The following is a 23,312-nucleotide window of genomic DNA, read 5'->3' as shown; positions in this document are numbered from 1 at the left end:
AAGCAGTATAGATAATGTACTACTCATTTGTGAATAATCAAATCCATGCTAGTATCTTAAATTTAGAAAAGCCAAGGTGACTTTCAGGATTGAAATAGTGCCACACAGTCGCTCACAATTAGTTGAAAACCCCTGGTTTAATTAACACCTGACCTGCACATGGAACATACAGTGCATGCAAGTACTTTCACATGGTTATTTATTAGCATCACCTTTTTCCTGGGCTAAATCCCAGAGCTCCACAGCAGCCTTGTAGCTCATGGCCATGGGATACTCAACACAGACATGTTTCCCTGCATGCAGAAAAGCTCTGTGAGATAGAAGTTTTCTTGGTCAAAATGAGACAATAGAAATCCTGAGTAAACACTAAATTCTGCATTCTGAACCAAAGCATTTTATCAGTGGGAGAAGTTACATAACCTTTGTGAAAAAGGTTTACATGACAGAGCTATAAAGTTATCCAGTGTTTGGTGTGAAGCCATGAATGAAGAAGCTCTGCACTTCTTGTCTTATCAGTTTTTTTTTTGTTTTTTTTTAACACTTGGGGAGCTTTCATTTCTTCTATCACATTTCCATCAGGTCAGAAGTTTACATACACTCAGGTAGTATTTGGTAGCATTGCCTTTAACTTGGTGTAAACCTTTGGGGATGCCTTCCACAAGCTTGTTACAACAAGTAGCTGGAGTTTCAGCCCATTCCTCCTGACAGAACTGGTGGAACTGGGTCAGGTTTGGAGGCCTCCTTGCTCACACACTTTTTCAGTTCTGCCCACAAATATTCTATTGGACTGAGCTCAGGGCTTTGTGACGGCCACTCCAGTACTTTGACTTTCTTGTCCTTAACCATTTTGCCACAACTTTACAAGTCTGCCTGGGGTCACTGTCCATTTGGACAAGACCCATTTGTGACTAAGCTTTAACTTCTTGGCTGATGTCTTAAGATGTTGCTTCAATATATCCACATAATGTTCCTTCCTTATGATGCCATCTATTTGTGAAGTGGACCAGTCCCTCTTGCAGCAAAGCCCCCCACAACATGATGCTGCCACCCCCATGCTTCATAGTTTGGATGGTGTTCCTTCAGCTTGCAGACTCTCCCTTTTTCCTCCAGACACAACAATGGTCATTATGGCCAAACAGTTCAACTTTAGTTTAATCAGACCAGAGGACATTTCTCCACAAAGTCAGATCTTTGTCTCCATGTGGCCAGTGGCTTCTTCCTCACAGAGCAGCCTTTCAGGTTACGCCGACATAGGACTTGTTTTACTGTCGATATTCTTTGGTACCCGTTTCCTTCAGTGTCTTCACAAGGTCCTTTGCTGTTGTTCTGTGATTTGTACTGTTCGGACCAAAGTACGTTCATCTCTAGGAGACAGAGCACGTCTCCTTCCTGAGCAGTATGATGGCTGCATTGTCCCATGTGTTTATACTTGTGTAGTATTGTTTGTGCAAATGAACATGGAACCTTCAGGCGTTTGGAAATTGTTCCCAAGGATGAACCAGACTTGTGGAGGGTCACAGTTGTTTCTGAGGTCTTGGCTGATTTATTTAGATTTTCCCATGATGTCACACAAAGAGGTACCGAGTTTGAAGGTAGACCTTAAAATTCATCCACAGCTGCACCTCCTATTTACTCAGATGTCAGTTAGCAAATCAGAAGCTTATAAGGCCCAGTCAGCACAGTGGATGTAAACCTTTGACCCACTTGAATTGTCCTGACTAATCTCCCAGTCCCAGTCCCCACAGCCTGATGCTGCCACCACCGTGTGTGACTGTATCAGTGAGGTGATGCTCAGTGCCTAGTTTTCTCCACACACACACTGTTGGGAATCTTTGTTTCATCAGACCAGAGGACTTTACTTCTCATGATCGACTACTCTGTTTGGCTGGGAGGCTCTGTCGGTGAAGTCCGGTTGCAAATCTCTTCCATTTGAGAATGATGAAGTCCACCGTGCTCCTGGGCACTTCTGATATTGCAGAGATGTTCTTGTGTCCTGCCCCAGATCTGTGTCTTGACACTGTCCTGCCTCACAGGTCTGTGGACAGCTCACCTCATGGCTTGGCTTTCACTCTGACATACACCATCAGCTGTGAGACCTTATACAGATGGGTGTGTACCTTTCCTAATTATACCCAGGGCATTAAATTAGGCACAGGTGGACTCTAATCAAACTGCAGAAGCATCTCAGTGACAGGAGCAGGATGCACCAGAGCCCAAGTGTCATTGTGTGGCAGCTGTGGCTCCGGAGGTAAAGCAGGTTGCCTCCTAACTTGAGGATTAACGGTTTGGTTCCCAGCTTGCCAAGTCCAAATGTCTGAAGTGCCCCTGACCCAGACTTTGAACCCCCAGTTGCTCCCAGTGATGACCCCGGTGTATGAATGATCTGGAGTGTGAATGACCAAATAGTGTGAAAGTGCTTTGAGTGTGCTACAATGCATAGAAAAGTGCTGTACAAGTATAAGGACATGAGTGTGCACTTGGCACATCCCCCCAGAGCACCAGGCAGGGTGCACTTAACTCAGCTACACCATGGGTTCATGAACATGGCACCATTTATATTGGTTTTTCCATTTATTTTGTTACACAACTATAAGTGTTCATTCACTGGATTCCTGATTTATTTTATGTGACAGATCAAGTGCAGACACTTGTTGCAGTTTTTGTTGTGCACAATACCTGATACTGTCCTCATGAGACACATTCTCAGTGCAGATGAATGCCACCTGAATGTCTTCTCTGTTCACAGCCTCCTCTACTGAAATCTGAGGCACTCCCTGCTGAGTGTCCAGGCTTCTCCTGTGGACAGAATCATACAGATGGGATAAAACACTGTCATCTTCTAAGACAGTGGACACAATCTAATGGTATTTGAGTGACTGTGCATTTTGAAACTGCTCCTCTCATTTTACAAACTTCATGTGATCAAATAACTCCACTTTGTAATAGCCATTTTGCATGCCCATTGGTGTGATGGAAAGGAATGACAGTGACAGTCACAATGCCAAATAATGCTTAATATGTACTGCACCTTGGTTTGCATCACAGGTTTTTTTTTTTTAACCTCTATTTATTCATTCAGGGTCAGTCCACTGAGAGGCCGCCTCTCTTTTGCAGGGGGGCCCTGTTCACATTCACAGGGTTATACATTCATACCTGGAAGCAGCACAGCACTACCACAGACTGACCTGTGGCACTGAGCAGCTCCACTGGAGCCGCTGGGGTTAACACCACAGTGGTGTGTTAATGAGAGTGGGGAAAGGGCTGCTTTGTCACCTGCTCTTTTAACTTGTGTTTAAACTTGTATTTATTGTGTTATTTTGTTTTTATTGCTGTGCACATCGGGGGTCATTGGGTTGGAGTCAAATCCCTTGTATTTTTGATAATACTTGACAATAAAGTTTAGGCTTATGCTGTCCCACCCAGATTTAATCCTTCCAGTCACAAGCTAGTTCCTCTAACCTGTAGACCACCACTGCCCCATGAATTTTTATACAAGAATGCATCATCTCAGCACTTGCTTTCTCTGAAATATACTCTTATCATTGAGCATGGAGGGTCATTATGAACTGAAAGTGCAAAGCCTGACATCAACTTTTGTTCTTTTTCTCCCCCAGCCACTGTGGCAGGTGGTTTTCCAAAGTTACTGTCACTCAGCATTTTCACTGGCTACAATTTTGTTGTTGGGACATTACATTTTATATAATTAAAGTTGACTAAGGCATGCTAAAATGTACTACCCTTTTAAATCTAAATGACCACACCCAAATAAAGACAACATAAAATTTATAACACTACAGGTCATTATCAAATATTGAGCTCTGATAAGGTTGTGTGTAAAGCTTTTTTTTGCAGCCATAAAAAGAGTAGCCTCTTACTGCATAACATAAGTGTTGCAGGGGTGTAGAAGACTAATTGCAAAGAACTAAACTCAAAACCTAGCCAGAGAAACAGTATTACAAAACAGGAGTAAATACTGTAATACAGGGCAGAAAAAAAAAAGTTCTGCATTAGAAACAAAGAGTAAATAAGAACTCCATGAAAACTGGCTTTCAAGACCAGAGGCTTCCAACATGCCACACCTTGATGGCTGGGGCATGCTGGGGCAGAGTCTGCGATGAAAGCAGAGCTGTACAGTCAGCAGGTCTGACTCTTTAAGAGTCCATGGCATGCTCATTTCCAGCCATTTAATGTTTAATCTTGGGTACCTCTAGATCAGCATGGCACTCCTCATAACTCCAAATAGTCAGAATTGATAATGATAAAACATTCAGAATGATAAAACCAGGGAGCTTCTTCCTAAAAAACAAGAGGTTTGCGAATGTGCACACCTCCTGCTGCCGATGTGTCGAAAGTGAACAGCAGGATGAGCCACAACGGCATAAATTAATCACATTAAGAATTTCTCCTCCATAGATAGGTAAACAATGTTATATGTAGCGATGAAAAGAGATGTCCAACACTAAACAGAATGGGTAATTGAGAAACTCCCTATTTTAACTTTCATAATGCAGACATAGTAACTCCTCCAGCCTTACAACAATTCTCTAACGTTACAGAAACAAGGCATTAACAGACATGCAATGTGTGTGTGTTTTTTTTTTTTTTTTTTTAACTTACTGTTAAGTCCCACTGAGTAGTGGAAACATCTCTCCCTTTCAAGTAGCTACTAGGTAGGAGGATAATCACCTTTATTGGCCAAGTATGTTACACACAAGGAATTTGTTTTCAGTACAGAACCAAGTCAGCCATCCGGTTGGGAGACAACTGCTCTACTGACCACACCACTGTCACCTCACCACTGTCACAAGGTGATTGCTGTGTCTTCCCCCACACGACCACATACAGTCACAAAGTAGTGAAATTAATTCCAAAAGGTAGTGTAGCACTGACAATAACATCATGGACCGTTAATCCACTCGTTATCCAGCAACACATCATATTCGGCAGACACACTGGCCTCAAGCTGTCAAAACAAACAGGTACTGTGCTCTGGGGGAATCCAGCATTGATGAGCTGATCATTCAGTGCTGTGAGGTCTTCACAGGCCGGCTGCTTGTAGGTTAGACCCGGTCAAGTAAAACAGCTAGTCGCTGTACAGGAACATTCCCGGACATGCAGTAACCTCGGGCCCTGTATTTTTCTCCACATCCTCTGGTCACAGTTCAGCAGCAGGAGGGAAAATATATACACAACACCAGTGGCATTCAAAAAATTCCACTTTTAAAATGGCACCGGTGGATGTCAGGCCAGCTGAGATGAACATGCAACTGCCTGTAGATTATGACCATTCAAGGAAATCCTTAAAGTATCTTGTTGAAAAAAGTCTCGAGCGAAAGTTTGTCAGACATGTATAAACCGAGGTGCTTCTGCATAGAGGTACTAGAACATATATACACACACACCTCATTCTTTGAGCTTTAGGTCACATCTAAGATGCTAACTTTCCGTTGTAACATTGTAGATAAGTCAGAAAACAAGGAAGAGTGCCATGGGCTCTTTAAGACAGACTGAGCCAAGAAATAGCGGCAACCAATCCATCAACATGAAGTAACCATGTGTTAATACACTCACAACTCCCTCACTAGTTCAGTAATGTGACCATCTTCTTTTGAAGCCTCTTTGGGATACAAACCCCCATTGTTTCCCACCAATGAGATAGAAGTCACTGTGCCATCAGTTCAGCAATACCTCCGCCGTTGCTGCAAGGTTTGGAAAGATACACACAAAGTAATTGATTCTACTCTTCTTGGGATCATTTGTCATTGAAAGAGTCATTAACCCTAAAGCTGTCAGACTAAAACGACCCAATTCCGTGAGGGTCCATCCTACCTTCCATGTCTCTCGGGTCCATTGTAATACAAGCCAACCTAAGAGTTCTCCAGTGGACCGCTCCTCCAGTTCCCAGGTCTAACCAGTGACCTGCACTTCATCCTCTATTCTTCAGTGCCAGTTTTCAGTCTCTGCTTGTCGACAATCCTTCTCTTGTCTCGCAAAACTGCCAATCCTCCAGCCTAAGCTCAGTGATACTTACTCTGGGTTCCATGGGTCTGACCTGCAATCCACCGCTGCCCAAGATGCATGAGCTGCCACAAGTCAATATCAACCCATCTGACCTCCCTGCTAACCTGAGATATCGGTTCGACCGCCGACCTGCCGAACTAGCCCCAGGAATACCTACTCTGAAATCTGTGGATCAAACCTGCACTTCCTTCCTACGTGAGGTGCCTGAGCGACTGCCAGCCTGTGCCTGCACCAGCATCTGATTCAGAAGTAGTTTGGCTGAATTCACCAACATCCAGCAACTAAGAATCATACTGTGCTGCCCTAGTTCTATCACTCCTGTCTTTTTATATACATGTATATAAAACAAGTGTTCTTGTTCCAGTGTGGATGTTGTTGCTTTAGAAAGAATCTAACAGAGCAGAAACACATCTTTATCACATGCTCTTATTTAATGACACTCATCCTTTTGTTTCCACAGGGTCACCCATTTCTATGTAAATATGGGTGACAGGCACAGAGTGCACACAGAAGGACTTGAATGGATTCTCCTCCCTTACAGCTTCAGGCTATGTTATCTAACTAGAACTGCTTGTGTTTCTGTGTGTGATGGGAGCATGTGTGTGTTACCTGGAAATGAATCCTTTGACAGTGATGTTCTCTGCAGAACTGCCAGGCAGTGGAGCCAACATGTCTCTTATCCTCACCAACCCTACTCTGCCGATGCCAACCACCACTGCTCCAAACATTCTGACTGAGAAAGAAAAACGTTACAGTGTAGGTATGTGAGTGGAGTTAAATCAGGTCCTGAATGTCAAAAATATAAGTGAATAGCCAGGTAAACCTTTTTACATGTTCAAATCAAAGTCATAGCCAAATCACTGAAAATAAACTGCTTATACTGTATATCAAAAAAGCAGCAAATTATTCAAGGGCTCTAGACTTTTTTTTTTTTTTACTCTGATTATAAAACTGTTGTATGCGTCAGAATTTGACAGCATTGTGATCTTGAAAGTTTCAAGTAAAAAGTACTGTGTCCACCTTCAAATTAAAACAAAATCTTTGTTTAACTTTAAATCATAGGTGTAAGGTTCCAGGTCCACATTCTGTACAAATATAATGCCTGTGGCTGGGCACTACTTTGATGTAGGCATATGTCTACTATAGGCTCTATTGTGACTTTTTGCAGAAAAAGCAAACAATGAGTGATGGTGGCAGTGCTGAGCTGATTGGCATAATATAGCCTTTACTATAGCCCATTTCTACACTGTGACAGTTGTCGTGTTGGTCAGCTGTAAAAAATACATCATTGCAGATGTTACAACAGTAAAAGTCTCATCTCAGGGTGGTAAAGGCTGTACATAGCTGACAACCCAAAAATCTGTTCGACTGCCATGAAGAATGGGCTAAAATTACACCTGAAAGGATCCAAATGCTGCTCAGAGAGTAAGGAGGTTGAGGAGGTTATGGAGGACATACAAAGTACTAAAGAAAATTTCATTACGGGGGATGCAGACATTTGCACTTATGATTTTCATTATTTTGCTATAACTTTTTTTATACACTCCCTGACCATTTTTGTTAGTTCTGTAGTGAAAATGACTACACTTAATGAATATGGACATTAATATTGAATATCCATTATCCCTTTAGAATTACTGAGCTGCTACCCCCCAGATAAGTCTGCAAACACGGAGACGCTGGAGTTACTCACACAGATAAAACTTTGAGTCAAAGTATAATTTAACAATGAAAATGTTTTAAGAAACCTAACCCCAGAAGCTAAAATGCTACCTATAAGAAGTTTCCCCCCACTCAATAAATACAGTGCAGAACAGGAATAAAATGGTCAGTCAACAGATTACAAGGCACCATTAAATAAAACACCACAAATCAATTAATCACACAACCAAATACAAGAGGGCCTTGCCTCCCTGTGCATAAAACCATTCACACACTGTTCACACCATAAAATGGACTAAACCCTATTTAAAACAATACAATAAAGAGGGAACATAATACTCGGTAACCCTCTTAACATAAAAGCAAACAAGGCGAAACGTTGCATAAGCAAAACACTACATAAGCAAAGCAAAGCAAAGCAGCAGTGGCTATCACCCCTGCATCAAGTAAAGCCACTGTTAAGGAATAGCATAGAAACGATCAAAACAATTAAAACCAACAACACTACAGGTTACCTTGGCTGCACGTCACCCTAGTACAACATGTGCGATGGACGCCAACTTCTACTGGATCCCGCTCGCATCAATTATCCCTCCGGAAGAGCATGCGGCGATCTCCTAAAACCAGCCTATAACCAAAACAACCTGATTAAACACGTTGCACTATTAACAGATCCGATCTACAATTAGCCCGTTGGACAAACCTTAAAGAAAGCGGGACACAGCTCAATGGAGGGAGATTCACATCAGACCGGTTAAGGCAGCAACCAGCACAGAAATTGCTTGTGACAACAGCGTCTCCCCAGGTGTTATTTATATCCCTGATTGTTCTGTCAAATTACTAACCAGGCGGTGTAGGCGTGGCCAACCCGCCGGTTACATTAGTGCACAGAGTTGTTTATAGTGGACTACACTCCAATGATAAATTTGTCAGAAACGGTGAACTCAATTAAATGGCCAGACGAGGAAGTGCAAAATAAAACCGTCTCTTTATTAAGAAAACTAACGTTGAACAAAAGAAAACCATACAAGACACGGTGAAAACACAAAACTCACAATCCGAGGTCAGAGCCAGCAAACACATCCAACAGAGGTGATCCAAAATATGTAGTCCAGAGGGAAGTCCGAGACAAGAGGGCAAAGCAGAAATGAATATACCAAGGAAACAGTCCGGGTCAGAAACACAAAATACCAAAACCGAAAAAAATGCTGGAAAGTCAGAGCTGGGGTCTAGAACAATCTGGCAGCGTCCTGGTGGGAGGACACTGCCTAAAGGTGTAAACAGGTGCAAACAATAACGAAACAGGTGAAACTAATGTGAGCGATGAAGAACGCCAAAAGACCGAAACTAAGGTGAAACAAAAACAGGAAGTAACGTCAAAATAAAAGCCAGACAGGAAGCAGCGGAACCGAATCATGACAGTAGTTAATTTAGTCTTGATCTGAATGCCAGGAATTCTGCTGTTCATTGACCTATTTACTTAAAATATGAGACACCAAAAATGACATAATGAAACCAGTTATAAGCAAAATAAATGTATTTCCAATAAGTACAACATGGAAAATGATTGAGATGAAAAATTCAATGAAATGGTACATTTGTAACAAAAATGGAATCAGTGAGTGTCTGGAGGAATTACTGGACTATTGTTGATTGTTCATTGTTGCAATGGTAGAAGGATGAGTTAAAATGTTCTAAAATTAAGTGAGATTTTAGATCTAAATTCTGGGGTTTAGTCACAAATCTGGAGAGAAAAATAACTCAGTTTGCATAGGTTAAAGACTTTAATCAAGTAGTAACTACAGTTTTCATAAGTTTGCCAGGGCTCACATGGCCACGGAAGGAGAAGCGCTGAGCTCGAAGCCTTTTTGAGCCAGAGTTAAGCTGGGGTCTGGAGTTCCAAGATGGTCCTGAACTGGAGACTCAGAACAAATCCGTCATCACCGGATCTGGCTGGGCTTGCTTTCCGAGGCAGCTACTTCTCAGTGGAGGGCCAGTTCTTCATCCAGGATGCTGGCTTCACCAGGGTCCTTCTGTGGTTGTGGCATTTAATGATGTCTTGAGGGAAAACCGTGTATAATGTTGTATCTGGTACTTTTTACCATACGGACTCTGAGAGACGAGGCAGTCCAAGTAACTACAAAACAGTGCTGATTTATTCCACTGAATACGCCGTCACCCTAAAAGCTATAATACAGTTGTCCCATAAACTATGCCCAGCCCCCAAAGACAGTTCTGCCAGAGGCACACTGTGTCACATCGAATTCTCTCCATAGCACTGGTTGTTACTGAGATACACATGTGCCAGTGTTTAAACAGCCTTCAAGTGCAACAAACCACCCACACATTCCATGGGAAAAAAAAACAACTTGGCGATTTCCCTGTGCCTCACTAGTGTGGAATTTATCAAAGATTATCTATTCAGGCAAGATAACTCACTGCCTGATCTCCAGCTGGGGGGAAATGAAAAAGAAATCAGACAATTTGGGGAAACAGCTGCCAAGAAATAGCAGGAACTCACTTATAAAACGTGAATTTTACATCCCTTATTGATATCAAATTCTGTAATCAACGGCACTCATTTACTTTCCCTCAAATGAGACTATGTGCTTTGTTAACTGTTACATGTTTCAGGGAACAAACCAGCACATCATTCAAACACAAAAAAAATGTGTTTTATTATCCTTACTGTTTTGAATCCAATTTAGAGCGTCGAGAGTGGGCAGCCCACACATCAGCCTTAATTTAGAAAATTCAATGTGGAGGTTTTATGTATAAACAAAGGTTCCTGCCTTACCTGTTTGTGGTTGACCCAGTTTGATGTGTGGGACTGCAACACAGCTCAACAGAGAATGAGGAAGTCACTGACAATTAAATCCTCGAACCTTGAAAAAAATTAAATATTCCCGGTCACTTTTGACCAGGAACATAACAGGTGTTATTTTATGTGACTGTATAAAAAATTTAAATGGTTTCAAAACAAATGTCCTTGGTAACTTTGACCCAAGTCTGTGATAAACAGTATACTATGTTTCATTTAATTATTTCTTATAGTCAATAATCCAGAAATTACATTTTTTGGAACTCGAATTCAAGATATATAGGCTCAGATCAATGAGCTTTATGGCCATAAAGGCCATAAATAACAAACAGAACTTCAAAACTTGTAATGTTCACAAGACCTTAAGTTGAGAAAAAATTCTAACACAACAAATAGTGATAAGATATTGTGACGACCGCTGGCTCGGTTGAGAGGAGCTGGCCCGAGCCTGTGCTACACTGAGACAGCTAACTATCCAGCAGTGTGCCGGCACCTGGCTCAACAAGGAGGAGAACACCTGGTTTGTCTTTTTGTGGTTTTATTGAACGCGGTATGGAGACAAATGAAGACGCTGTATGAACTGGCACCATGTGCTCTCTAAAGAAAATAAAAGAATAAACAACAGTCTCCCAGAACTTCACCATCGCCCGCCAACAGAACCTAAAAACAACACGCCCACCTGTCATCCCTCTTATCTCCTCCCGCACCTGTTCCTCCCCCACAATCCCACATTTGCCAGAACAGCGCGGCATTTCACAGAAAACATCGGTAACCAATACATGCAACAGTTTTCACAACAGTGTCAACCCACTTTGCACACAACAGAACACACGAACATTTGCGACCACAGTATGTATTATTACACTTTTTATGATGAGACCAGCACACCAAGTTGTTTAACATGAAATAAACACAACATGAGGGTTAAACCAAAATATTCACTTTTATGCAGTGAGAATGTTTTGAGAAGGTTCTCAGAATGTTGGAATCGTGTACGTTCTACCTCTGTATAATATGGAACATTGTGTGAATGTGATCAAAGAAACAGTTCATTAAACATGTTTAGACAAGGTTCTCAGAATGTTGCAGCCACAATGTTCTACCTTTGTTTGATATATAACATTGCCTGAAAATGATCTAATAATGATTACAGTTGTTTACATGTTTGAAATATTATTAATTGTATAGGTCCTTTTGAATCAAAATAGATCAGATGCTTCTAGGTCGAACAGTCTTACTTTCCAGGTACAAATCATACACTTAAGTAATGTTTACCTAATGTATGAGTCATGATTTTTTGCCAGATGTATCATAAATTCCCCCTATTCATCATTAACAAATATTCGAGTCCTCTTGGCTTAGTGATTAGTTCGTGCTTAATTGATCATCAATAAAATAACGCAAATTCACATTTATTTCCTGCATTTATTGACTACTGCCTCTGCAGCGTAACCTTTATAGTTTTACATTCAGCAGAAACGTGCGCTATCTCCTTACCTGACGGTATTTACCACCCACGAAGAAATCCTGTGCGACAGCACCAGTCACCTTGCTGGAGATGATGTACCACGATGCTGGCGATTCCCTCCGTATCAGCCTGTGAACGTGGTGGGCGGACCCTCCAAATGCCTACTGGTGCGTTGCCGTAACACGCCGCCAAACGCTAACGTTACATAAGATGTCCTTGCAATGGTGCCGTGGTGGCACACGCGAGAGAGGGGCGGGACTATCAGCTACACCCTATAAGCCTTCACTTTCCACTCTGTATGTACTCAGGAACGGGCGTTACCGAAAGAAGGCAATCATCCTGTAGTATCAAGTCGGGCAGACTGTACCGCAATAACCTAACAGGCTCATGAAAACACACACAGCACTGCCAACAAGGAGCTTGACAACCAGCCTCAGCATACTTGACTGAGCTGCTTCTGATTTCTCACTGTGCCCGGTTGTCTCCTATTATCTTATGTACAAAATAGGAACATTTTGTTGATTGGCACCAGTTGATGGTTTGAGAGAAGCCTTTTGTAAAGCAGGTTTTCACCAAGAGTCTCTAAAAAGACATCACTCAGGTTGTTTTCATACCACTGCAATGCCAGTTATTTGCAATGTGTGTGTGTGTTTGTGTTTTAACTCAATAGCCCTGTTAAGGAGGGAACATGTTGCTTGACTGCCCTCCCATGTCAGTAGGCCTATTTACGAGCACAGAGACAGGGTTCAACACTGTTATACTACTCTTTAAGACAACAGCACAGCTCAGCATATTGAAGAAACCGTCTTAGCTCAGCATCAGCACTGTTTGTATTTGTAGCAGTAATGCTGTAGAGCTCAACATATAAACCTTAAGCCTGCGCCATTACTTGCATTAGTTTTTGAGCGTTCATATGACACGTGTTAGTATTAGTATCAGGATATGAATATGCTGACTCCACAGGCAGTTACTGAACTCAGAATCCGTTAGTGAAACTCATGGAGCTCTCTGGGCTGTATTGCACAGATAAGATAGATTTAAAACCACACCTCTTGCTTTTTTTTTTTCAAAGAAGGCTGTATTTTTTAGAGCCGCAAGTGGAGGGTTATCTGCAGCATTTCTGGGAGTCTTTGAAAGAAGTGGCCCATTATGACATATTTAATCTACAAATGCTGCCTTCCTGGGATACCCCTGAATCCAGGATGCAGGGGGAATAGCAACAGGAAGATGTATCACTACAGGAGGGGGAAAAGGAGGGTTTGAAACAGCTATAGCAATGCAATAACCAATGTAATGTGTGTTAGCTCTTGATCAGTATTACAAACTGGGTTGATATTGAAGGAATGTAATAGAGCAATGCTAAGATGAGTAAAAGAGTATTCTTGAAATGCTGAACTGCGGCCTACATTTGTTAAAGGCTATAATGTGTGTGAAGCATTTGGAAAGAACCATTGATCAAGTGCTGCTTAAGGCCAAATTAAGAAATAGTAAATGCTTGGTGGGGAACTGTGTAACAAGGTCGCAAAAATCTAGTCACAGTGCCTCTGTCATTATTCCGTTTCCTCTGCTTCCAGTATCATGCTTTTATTTTGACACCACTTCCTGTCACGGTGTCATTTCAGCTACGGGCTCTTTAGATTATTCAGTGACAATTGTTTGCACCTGTTTTCACCCCTTTATAGGCAGCTTCCTCCCACCAGGAAGCTGCTAGATTGTTCTAACTCATGTTCAGACTTTCCAGTGGTTTTCCTAGTGCCTGTTATTCCAGCGCTCACCCTAGATTGCCCTGTAAACACCGAGTACTGCTGCCTAACCTTTCTGATTCTGTTTGTATTCTGTGCATGGACTTATAGACTTCACTTATTGACCGTTCCTCTTGTGGATACCTTGGATGTGTGAGTTTGCTGGCTCTGACCCCTGGACTGGATTATTGACGTGAGAGTGTTATATGTTGAATCAGACTCCTGCATTGTTTATCATGTGTTTCTGTCCAGTGCTCTGTTTAAAGAAGCAGTGTTATGCTTATCCTCGTCTGGCCTTATAATTGAGTTCACCATCGACATTATCGGCAGCTTTACGCGCCAGTTGTAACAGGCTCAGAATTAAATACACTTTTGCTTTTTCACTTAGCCCAGGGAGCCACAGCAGCTCTTGGGGCCTGTACCATGAGAAGAGATTATCCAGCTACATACCTTTGGGTTTTTACTCATGTTTTCATGAAACTGTCATTTTTAACTGAGATGGTTCACCATGGTGACCTGCCCCAATCAAATCACTGGAAAACCTGAGTCATTTTGCCTACAGGACCCTGACAGGGAATGTAGAGGGAAGTGAAACACTGTCATTATTATACTATGTACTGGCTGCTCCTCTGCCATATTAGCTGGTGAACAGTGTTCATCCTGAGCACATGGTTTCTTGTTTGAGTTAGGTTTCACTTTTGCTTTTATTTGTTAAACTTTTAGTTAAAAAGTCATGTGTGTCCTCTTGGTCATTGCTTTGTGCTAAGTTGTGACAAAACTTTGATAACTGGAAATAAAAGTGGTACTCTTTGTCTTTGTCTTTCATTAGTGTAGGATTATGGCTCTTCTTACCATTGCTAACTCTGAGAGACGAGACAGTCCAAGTAACTTCAAAACAGTGCTGATTTATTCAAAGGATCACAGGTAAAATTAACATTACACGCTCAGGTATCTTGCACCTCCAACTGCTCGCAGGCAGATGTAAGATGAAAGACCCTGAACCCACCAGGCCTATACATTTTATCACTTCGGTTGGGCTAGCCCCATACTACACAGAAACGTCAACCGAGACGTCTCTCTTACCAGCTTTGCAGCTGGTCATAGCAGTAGTCAAAACATGAAGCAAATCAACGTGTGAATGTGTTGGTTAAGTGGTGTGTAGCTAAAAACATTCTCACACGACCTCTAGTGACATGTCGTGGTATTAAACATAAGAACATATTATGGCTAAGGCTACAGTTATACACATCGTAATAATAATATTAAACACCCTGTCTGCTGACAGTCATCAACTCTTCTCTCTAGTCATCCTTGACCTGATGTACCCTGTAGAAACTCATAAGCATGACTAAGCATTTAACAGTCTAAATAGACATCCTATCTCCACTAAACATTTCTAATACATAAAGTATCTATGTAATTTCTATCTGACTAAAAATACCTAACAATTACAAAAATAATCCTAACTTGTTACATTTCAGTCAGACCTTAGCAGATTAATTATTTGTATCTTTTCCTCCCTTGGCTTTGGCTGCAACAGTCTTATGTACATTACTTTTAACTGTTTTTATGTGCATCACATATCCATACTAGTTTCTTATTCATCAGTCAAAAAAGCAAGAACTGTCATTCTATACTGAAGGTAAAACAATTCTAACACATTTTTAAAATAAACAATATTTCAGCCTGCCCAACATATGTTTAGCACATATTTGTAATGTGAATTAATGATGCTGGTAAACTTTCTACCTTTACCCCTTGCATAACTTACAAAATCAAATGCACACACGCGATGAAAATCTGAATGTTGATCTGATCATGTCTGATGTTTATGTCTAGATATGCTAGACACATTTTTTCTCACCTTTTTGTAGTTTTCTGACCATAATTATGAATTGTTTACTGTCTAATCAGACGTTAACCATCATAAATCATATGCTGCTACAAAAAAAAAAAAAAACTTTTATAACGGCATATGATTTCAGTAGGGACACCGCCTGCTTGAACATAAGCGGTGCACGCCAAAGTATTAATGCAGCGCTGTCAAACACGATTGGCGAGAACCTTTGTGACGTTTACGGATGTAAACGGAACAGAGTGATTGTATCCGTGCAAGGCAAGGTGAGCTGATTTTCAAGTGAGGGACAAAGTACAGCGATTAGTACATTTAATTCATCTTAACTGTAATTAATCCGCTGTATTTGGGACAAGTTATATGTGACGTCTTCGCCGTAGTGTAAATGCCGCAGCCTAGTGCAAATTTTGGTTTAATTTGTCCGTGTTTTCAGATTGGGGCATGGGTTTGGTTTTAACTTTAGATGGAACGTTTTTGTCTCAAACGTTGTTACTTTCAGTCTGTTGGACACAACAATGCAGTGATTGCACATCTCGCACCCAAAGTTTGCATTTAGTATTGTAGTATTTAGTATTCTGTTAGCTGACTGATGTTAGTGTTATCTAACAGTTATGACCTTTTCTTATGGTCTGTCTCAGAAACTGTGGCCTCTCCTTTGCTCTGCTTCTGTACACCTTTTATACATAATTTTTGCTGTTATTCAGTCTTCAATGTGGCAAATGATATTTTTATTATATTGCATCAAATGACACTGTGAAAACACCATGAAGGACTACTTGCTGTAGGACAAATAGAGGGGTTTCAGAGACAGAAGAACCTGTCAGTGCTCCTCTACTGTTTCACGCCAGCTTGTGTAATTTGTGTAACATTTGTAAGAATAATGTAAATTTAAACAATCCGCTCTGGATTCTGGAGTTTTATGCTGAGTGTCAGCTCAGTGTTTAGTGCCTGGACCACAACTTTACTGTTTTGCTTCTGTCACTGCTCTTCCCTGTGTCGCTTTCACAGGGAAGAGCAGCCGAAAACATCTGATTTCAGACAAATAGCTGTGAATAATACAGTATGTCTTGCTTTGTGGACGCAAACATTACAGTTTTGTCCATTTGTTTCACTGTGAAATATTCTGATTAATGCTTAGCGTTTCTTGTATATATGTGTGAGTGAGATTAGCTGATTAAATAAAGGTTATATGATTCTTACGACAGAATATGGTGAAATACCAGCAACACTGCAGGTAAAATGACAGGTTGGCTTGAAATGATAAAAAAATATTGGTTAAAACAGTTAAGCAACACATCTGGTGAGTTGAAGATGGACAGAACTATAGTTGTAACATTTAATATAATGAAGCCTGAGATGCAACAAGATAGTTTGTGCATTTCTTTTTATTATAATATGAATTATTAGGTGTTGCATGTATTGCCATCATATGCAGAGTGGCTTCCTTTTAAGAGAACAGAACAATAAGAACTGAACCAATTACAAAATGCAGCACAGGACTATCTGCCCTGCATGTTTGAAGAGATTATCTTAAAAAGATGTTTCATAATAATTAGTAATACAACAGTATTACTGCCAACAGTAGCTAGGGGTCAAGATAAAAACTGAGAACCTGGTCTTATACCTGCAGGAAACATGGCTGAGAGCTCATCTAGATTTAGATATCGATATGCACTCAGTATCATAGTCGACTCACCATAAACAACAAGAAGACAACAGAATGAGGATTAAGACACTATTTTGTTTCTTTGGTCTGCTATATGTCTCAAAACTGCCAGGACTTTGACTTGTCTCTGACTTGACTCAAGCTATCTTGAGTAGAAGAAAGAATGTGGATTAAGTGGAAGAATGTGTTAATGTCATCACTTGTTAAACCAGGACAAGTAATATCAACACCTCATTTATAGATGGAAAAGAAGATTGTTACCAATTGAAGTACAGGAAGTGTGAGGTTGGTTTTTAGGCAGTGATGTCAACAGCAGAATCTCTGCTTAAGGAAAGCAATACAGATAAAAGACATTTACTAGCTATTTATTTTGCTGTAGAGAAGAAATACATGTCTTCGTGGCAAAAGAAAGTACAAATTAAAATGAATAAATTAGGCATTAAGATAATCCAAGGGAAATACAATTTTTATCTAAGCAAACATTTGAAGTTTGACTAAGATCAGTAATGTCAGAAAAGTTTAACACTGACAACAGGACACAACAAGGAGGCGCTATTATTTCATATTATACCTGAGTGTTTGTAAAGTGTGGTGTTACATGCTGAGAACAGTGCAACTACAAAGTCCAGATTGGATTGTAAACACTGCTGTACTCAAGCATTTCCTGTGTGACTGGCTTCATGCTTGTTGTTTATATGCAAAACAGCTCTTGTGGGACTGTTGCAGACTGCATCATGTTTTCCTTACCCTACCTTACCCTCTTGCTCCTCAAGCCTTCCGGTGCCTTCTGCAGAGAGGCAGCCCCCAGCATGCTGGGGATGCTGTGCTGCTGATGGTGAGCAATGTTTGGCTCATGCATAGAACTGTTCTGATGAGCAGAAACCCTGGTTTTGGGCTTACCAGACCAGAGGTGTTCTGACAATGTGGGCTCCTCTTCAGACGAAACTGGGCAACTGTGCTTCACAGCACCTTCATTTTTTCCACCTGTGTCTGTTTACAGTTGTCAGAACTGTCTGTCATAAACATCCATAAACACAGTTCCTCTTTACTCATGGATGCACAGCCAACTATCAGTGCATACTGAAGAAACCTTCAACTGTACCACACTTCTCTGCCCAGCTATAGATATAGAATGGTATTAATCATATTAAGAACTCGATGTTCTTCTCTCCAGCTTCATAATAGCATTCTTTTAGAAACTTTGTTCCAGATCTCTCAGCCACAGAAGCAAAGTGTTGAACAATGACCAGTTGTCCACTGTGCGAAATCCTTCGTTAGATACTGTATTTTGAATTCCGCACCAGAAATAGATTTGAGGTCTGATGGAGGAGCAATTAGAAGAGGAGATGGAGCATGTTCATATAGTACACATGTTTAGTGTTTTAACATTGTATTTTTCTATAGTTGCAATTGCTAAGATGTATCCTTATATAGATGCTATATGTGTCCAACTTTCCAGGGAAGGAAACAAAAATGAGGGCTTCCACCAGTAAACTGCAGCAGCTCGCCATCTTCACAACCATACTGACTGGTGGAGGGACTGGCACCATGTACTATCTGCTGCAGAGTGAGTACAAATGAGCTGGGTGCTTTTTTGGCTGCCTGGTATTACACAGTTTGTGGTACCTGTATATAATGATGGATGATGTTATAGCTCCCAGAAGTGAAGCCACTGCGAGTTAGGGTTGAAGTATAGGCCATGTTAGCAAATGGGACATGAGCCAAACTAAAAGTCAACATACAGTATAACCCACATAAATTTTCCCAGAGGTAGATATTATCTTTTATTATTATTATTTTTTCCTTTTTCAGTCATGAAAATGAAAGAACCACAGTGGACCTATATATGTTACAATAGACTATGAAGCCTGTTGGGTTATTTCTTGCTGCTCTTGAAGCAACATTTATAGAATAAGTATGAACAGGCTCAGAACCTGTAATAAGGGGTATATTTTTCATTACGGTTCAGTAGGTTCCTGCAAAAAGACCTATTCTTGTCTTTACCTTCCAGCATCTCCCCAACTTTGAGTCACCCTGTGCCGCTTTCCCCTTGTCCAGCATGACGGTGTGACAGCTGAGCTGCTAAAGCTGCTGGAGTAGGGTCAGCAGTGGAGAGACCTGTCAGCCTACTGACACTCTTCTAGTCAAGCCTATGTTTATATATTATTATCTATATTTTATTGTCAGCCAGTGTGCATTACAATAGAAGGCAGCCCCAGCCAATAGTTTGCATGTCAACGGTCACACTGTCTGATACATGGATGTACATTAAGATCGGAACTATTTAGCAAATTGCAGAACAAGGAGAAAAGGACAACAAAACCACTAGGTCAAACCATCTAAAGGTGAGATTTGTACTTTTCAAACATCGTGGTTCACTTTTACAAGAGAAAAGACTGTTACGACCATGTGACTGGTTTTGCATAATGCATAAATTCATGCCAGTTGATTTTCTGACAGCCAAGGCTATATCTACACGTATTAAAAAAAGAAAGAAAGAATGAATAGTGGCAACTGAAGAGCCAACTGACAGTCGACTGACAAAATCCTTAGGTACAGCCCTGTGCTGGGGGCAGAATCAAACAGTGGACATATGCCCCTGGATCCCCAACCTGTTGGAGGCTAGGAAAAAGTCAGAGGGCCTCTACCTGAACAGGGCACGTACACTTTGGTGCCTGCCGTCAAATTTATGGGCCAATTAGCTGACCGCTGATGGCCTCAGCCCACTTTACTCTCTTCACCCAAGCAAACCAGCTGTCAGGCCCCACTGACTTTGTTCCTGGGAACGACTCCTCAACTGACTTTTTCTTGTACTTTTCTGTCTACTGTCCAATTAGAGAAATTCAGTGAGTCAGACTATCACAGACTGGCACTGCAGAAGTTGGAAGCATGTTCAATTGCCATGGAAAGCCTAGGGGCCCCACCTTTAAGAGTCCACAACATCCACCTGACTGACAGAAACAACCGTGTGGATCAGCACACTGCACAGGTACTGTGATTTAGACAGTCAACACTTGACAGGAGCTTTCTCCACACTGTTTCTCCACCTTGGTCACATGTTCATCACTGTGTCAATCTTGTTTACCTTGTCCTTTGGGAGCACGTTTTTTATTATTTTGTAATTTAGTGGCTATGCAGGCTCCCGAGCTCTTAGAATATGTGTTAGTTTTTGTGTTAGTGTTACTACTACAGTGGCATCTAAATGCATTCATTAAAGTTTTACCAGCTTCTCTTCTGATAGATAACACAGTTAAATGTGTTTTTGCTGACTTGGCTCATCCACAGTGTAAAGATACGCAGAAGCCGATGATACAATAACAACAATGAAGTCATAAAGACGCAAAACTATTGACCAGGTCCTCCATGAGCTCTCCTGCAAGCTGATCTTGATCTTGACTTTAATTTGCATTGTGTTGCAGATAAAGATCCCTGTGACTGGGTCAAAAACTGGAGGTTATCTGTATACTTCTTCTGTTAGAGATCCTAATACCAACAGGTTAGTATGTTCTGTTCTGAGTTCACTACAAACGATGGTGACAGAGATTTTTATTTTTTAAATTTACAGTGACATATACATACTGATGCTGACATCCTTCATAGTTGGCACATTGATATGTTGTGACATAAAATGGGGAACAAGCTGATACAGTTTGGTATTTTCCTGACCTTGAGGTTCACTTTGCCAGCCTGTGTGGTGCCCAACGCCGAGCACATGCTGCACAAGTGAGAGGGGGGGCTCGTTCTAATGAGGCAGTGCAAGGCGTGTTTGGTGGAAACTGGGAGCACAGACAAAATGTCACTCTAATTTGGGGATTCTACTTAAAGACAGTTTGCCACAATTGTGGAATAATATCCACAATATAAATGAACATTTCTGATGACACCCTCTCCAGCCAGCAGATGAAATAGAAGATATTAAATGTGTTTAAGCAGAAACATGAACGAATATGGATTAGGGCTGCTTGATTATGGCAACAATCATAATCACGATTATTTTGGTCAATATTGTGATCACGATTATTTAACACAATTACTCACTGACTATGGAAACAACATTTATTTATTGGACTTTTTAAAAAATGTCTTAACAGTTGGTTTTCTTGAAGTTTAAATATGATTCAACTGAAAGCCTAATTAAGTTTAGCTCCTGATTGGAAAAGTGTTGCACCAGGCTGCTACAAACTAAGCACACACACCTCTACACACATCAGACTGCTCACTTATAATTTGGGATTCAGCCTGTTTGTGGGAGATGTTAGGTCGGTAATCCTGTGCGTCTTTCCAGCCTTTTAGCAAAACTGCCTTTTCATGTTTTATCCTTGAAATACATCACAATGCAAATGGTACTCTGTCACATCTTTGATGTAGCTGTATGAACTGAAATAGCAAGTGGACAGTGATGCTTATATAATGACTTAAGTATTTTAACACATAATAGATTGACACAACAATGTATTATGCATAATAGGGATAGGTTATGCAAACTAGCGATGAGACATAGGGAGTTTTAATCAAATAAATCAACTGTGTGTACAATGGGAACAGAGACACTTGGGGTTTGTGCAGTCAGCCCCTTCTGTCTTATACATTTTTTATACTTTTCCTGACCTGGATTTGTCTCTCCCAGCAGGTGGAGTCTGAAGCAGGCCTTTCTGAAACTTCGGGAAGGACAGATCATCGACCTGCTGAATCCTCCTCCACCAGCTGCAGCGCAGAGCCAGACAGCGGAGCACACACAGGAGCTAGATACAGGCTCCTGGCACTTACCTATCTATAGTAATGTGAACAATGACAGTAGATGTTGACCTTCTGCAGCTGGTGCTGAGGAGAGATCTAACCACAAGACCATAGAGGTACATTCACCAATGGCAAATTGTCAACTCCAGTATCAATTTGAAGAGAGAACAGTTCCACACAGCTCTGCTTTGTGTGGTTGTGTTGCATTTCCAGGTTGGGGTTTAAACAAATAATGTGGTACAGTCATGTTGTTAGAGGAACTGACTGTTGTGTTGTTCTGTTAAGTCATCCCTGGACTTTTTCTTTTAAGACATGTTCAAACAACAGCATTTCGCACATTCAGACCAAAGTGTATTGACACGTATAAAGGAGTATTTCACCTTCTACGAGTTACCTTCTTGTTACAGCCATCAATCTACATTTTTCAGAGTGGGAGAGAGAGAGCAAAAGATTTCTCTGTGTGTGTCTATATGACTTCCTTTGGTTGTGTGAACAAATTCTCATTAAAAGCCATCATTGTGAGGAATTTGGCTTCAAAGTGTTGAGTGATAGTCACAATTTGTTTTGAGGGTTCAGGCTAGAATCAGGTTTATATAAGAGTTAGGGTAAAAGTTGGTGTCCTCACAGAGATACTTGTAGAGACGTGTGTGTATGTGTGTGCAGCATGCAAACCGGATGGATCACAGAGCAGGGTACAAACCTCACTGACTTCATTTACCACAACTTCCTGCTTCCTGTGCAGATTTAGATGAAGGGATTGTAGTCATTAGTCAGACTCAGAAGACATTTCTGTGACCCTCTTGTTATTACACAGAATCATACATTTGATTTTAAAAAGGTTTATTGTGGTGATGGAGGGCTATAAGTATTTGTGTGTTAACTTGAATTTCACATGCAAAACAGCAAAAGCATTTTGCCACCTGTGGTGTGCTCCTGAGAGTATTCATTCATTAAGGAGATCTTCTAAAGGAAATATATTATCCAGAAACTCCTCACACAAGAGAGCAGAAAACTTTGTTTACACTCCAAACATAGTTTCAGATACTACAAACAAAATGACATCACTTCATCTAAAAGGATCTGTTCTGAAACAGAAAAACTGGCAGTTTGTCATTTGCACATTAAAATTAATTGAATGTATTCGCAAAGCACATGGTTATATATACGTACAGTATATATACTGTATAAATTTTATTATGTTTATGATCTAAATGTGTTTTTTGATGACTGAACTCTGTGATAAACACTGATCATGCATTTAAAATCTGAGAGATTTTATGTTCATATACAACCGCAAATCAGAAAAGGTTGGGACGGTATGTAGAATCTAAATTAAAACT

At 40.8% G+C, this 23,312-nt stretch overlaps 2 protein-coding genes across 5 annotated transcripts in view; one reads left to right on the top strand and one right to left on the bottom strand.

Annotated features, from left to right (window-relative positions):
• Positions 1 to 12,176, bottom strand: part of blvra (biliverdin reductase A) — a 17,792-nt gene extending 5,616 nt beyond the window's left edge. The window contains exons 1-5 of one of the 4 annotated variants that reach the window (XM_020619629.1): positions 12,002 to 12,176; positions 10,481 to 10,596; positions 6,631 to 6,754; positions 2,677 to 2,796; positions 213 to 310 (exon numbers count right to left, since the gene is read on the bottom strand). In XM_020619629.1, the coding sequence (XP_020475285.1) occupies positions 213 to 310; positions 2,677 to 2,796; positions 6,631 to 6,749 (337 nt within the window). In that variant the 5' untranslated portion in view covers positions 6,750 to 6,754; positions 10,481 to 10,596; positions 12,002 to 12,176. Of the gene's footprint in view, positions 1 to 212; positions 311 to 2,676; positions 2,797 to 6,630; positions 6,755 to 8,198; positions 8,235 to 10,480; positions 10,597 to 12,001 lie in introns of those variants that run through there. The other 3 variants (XM_020619630.1, XM_020619627.1, XM_020619628.1) reach the window with 3 other exon arrangements.
• A 5,834-nt stretch (positions 12,177 to 18,010) lies between these two features.
• coa1 (cytochrome C oxidase assembly factor 1) lies at positions 18,011 to 23,312 on the top strand. Its single transcript, XM_020619626.1, has 5 exons — positions 18,011 to 18,070; positions 18,695 to 18,802; positions 20,073 to 20,224; positions 20,655 to 20,731; positions 21,863 to 23,312. The coding sequence occupies exons 2-5, from the start codon at positions 18,709 to 18,711 to the stop codon at positions 22,038 to 22,040; spliced, it is 501 nt and encodes a 166-aa protein (XP_020475282.1). The 5' UTR covers positions 18,011 to 18,070; positions 18,695 to 18,708; the 3' UTR covers positions 22,041 to 23,312.

This window comes from Monopterus albus, unplaced genomic scaffold (assembly GCF_001952655.1).
Source record: "Monopterus albus unplaced genomic scaffold, M_albus_1.0 scaffold223.1, whole genome shotgun sequence".
Lineage (NCBI taxonomy): Eukaryota > Metazoa > Chordata > Actinopteri > Synbranchiformes > Synbranchidae > Monopterus > Monopterus albus.
The sequence above is the reverse complement of the archived record's forward strand: the minus strand, read 5'-3'. Positions and strand labels throughout refer to the sequence as shown.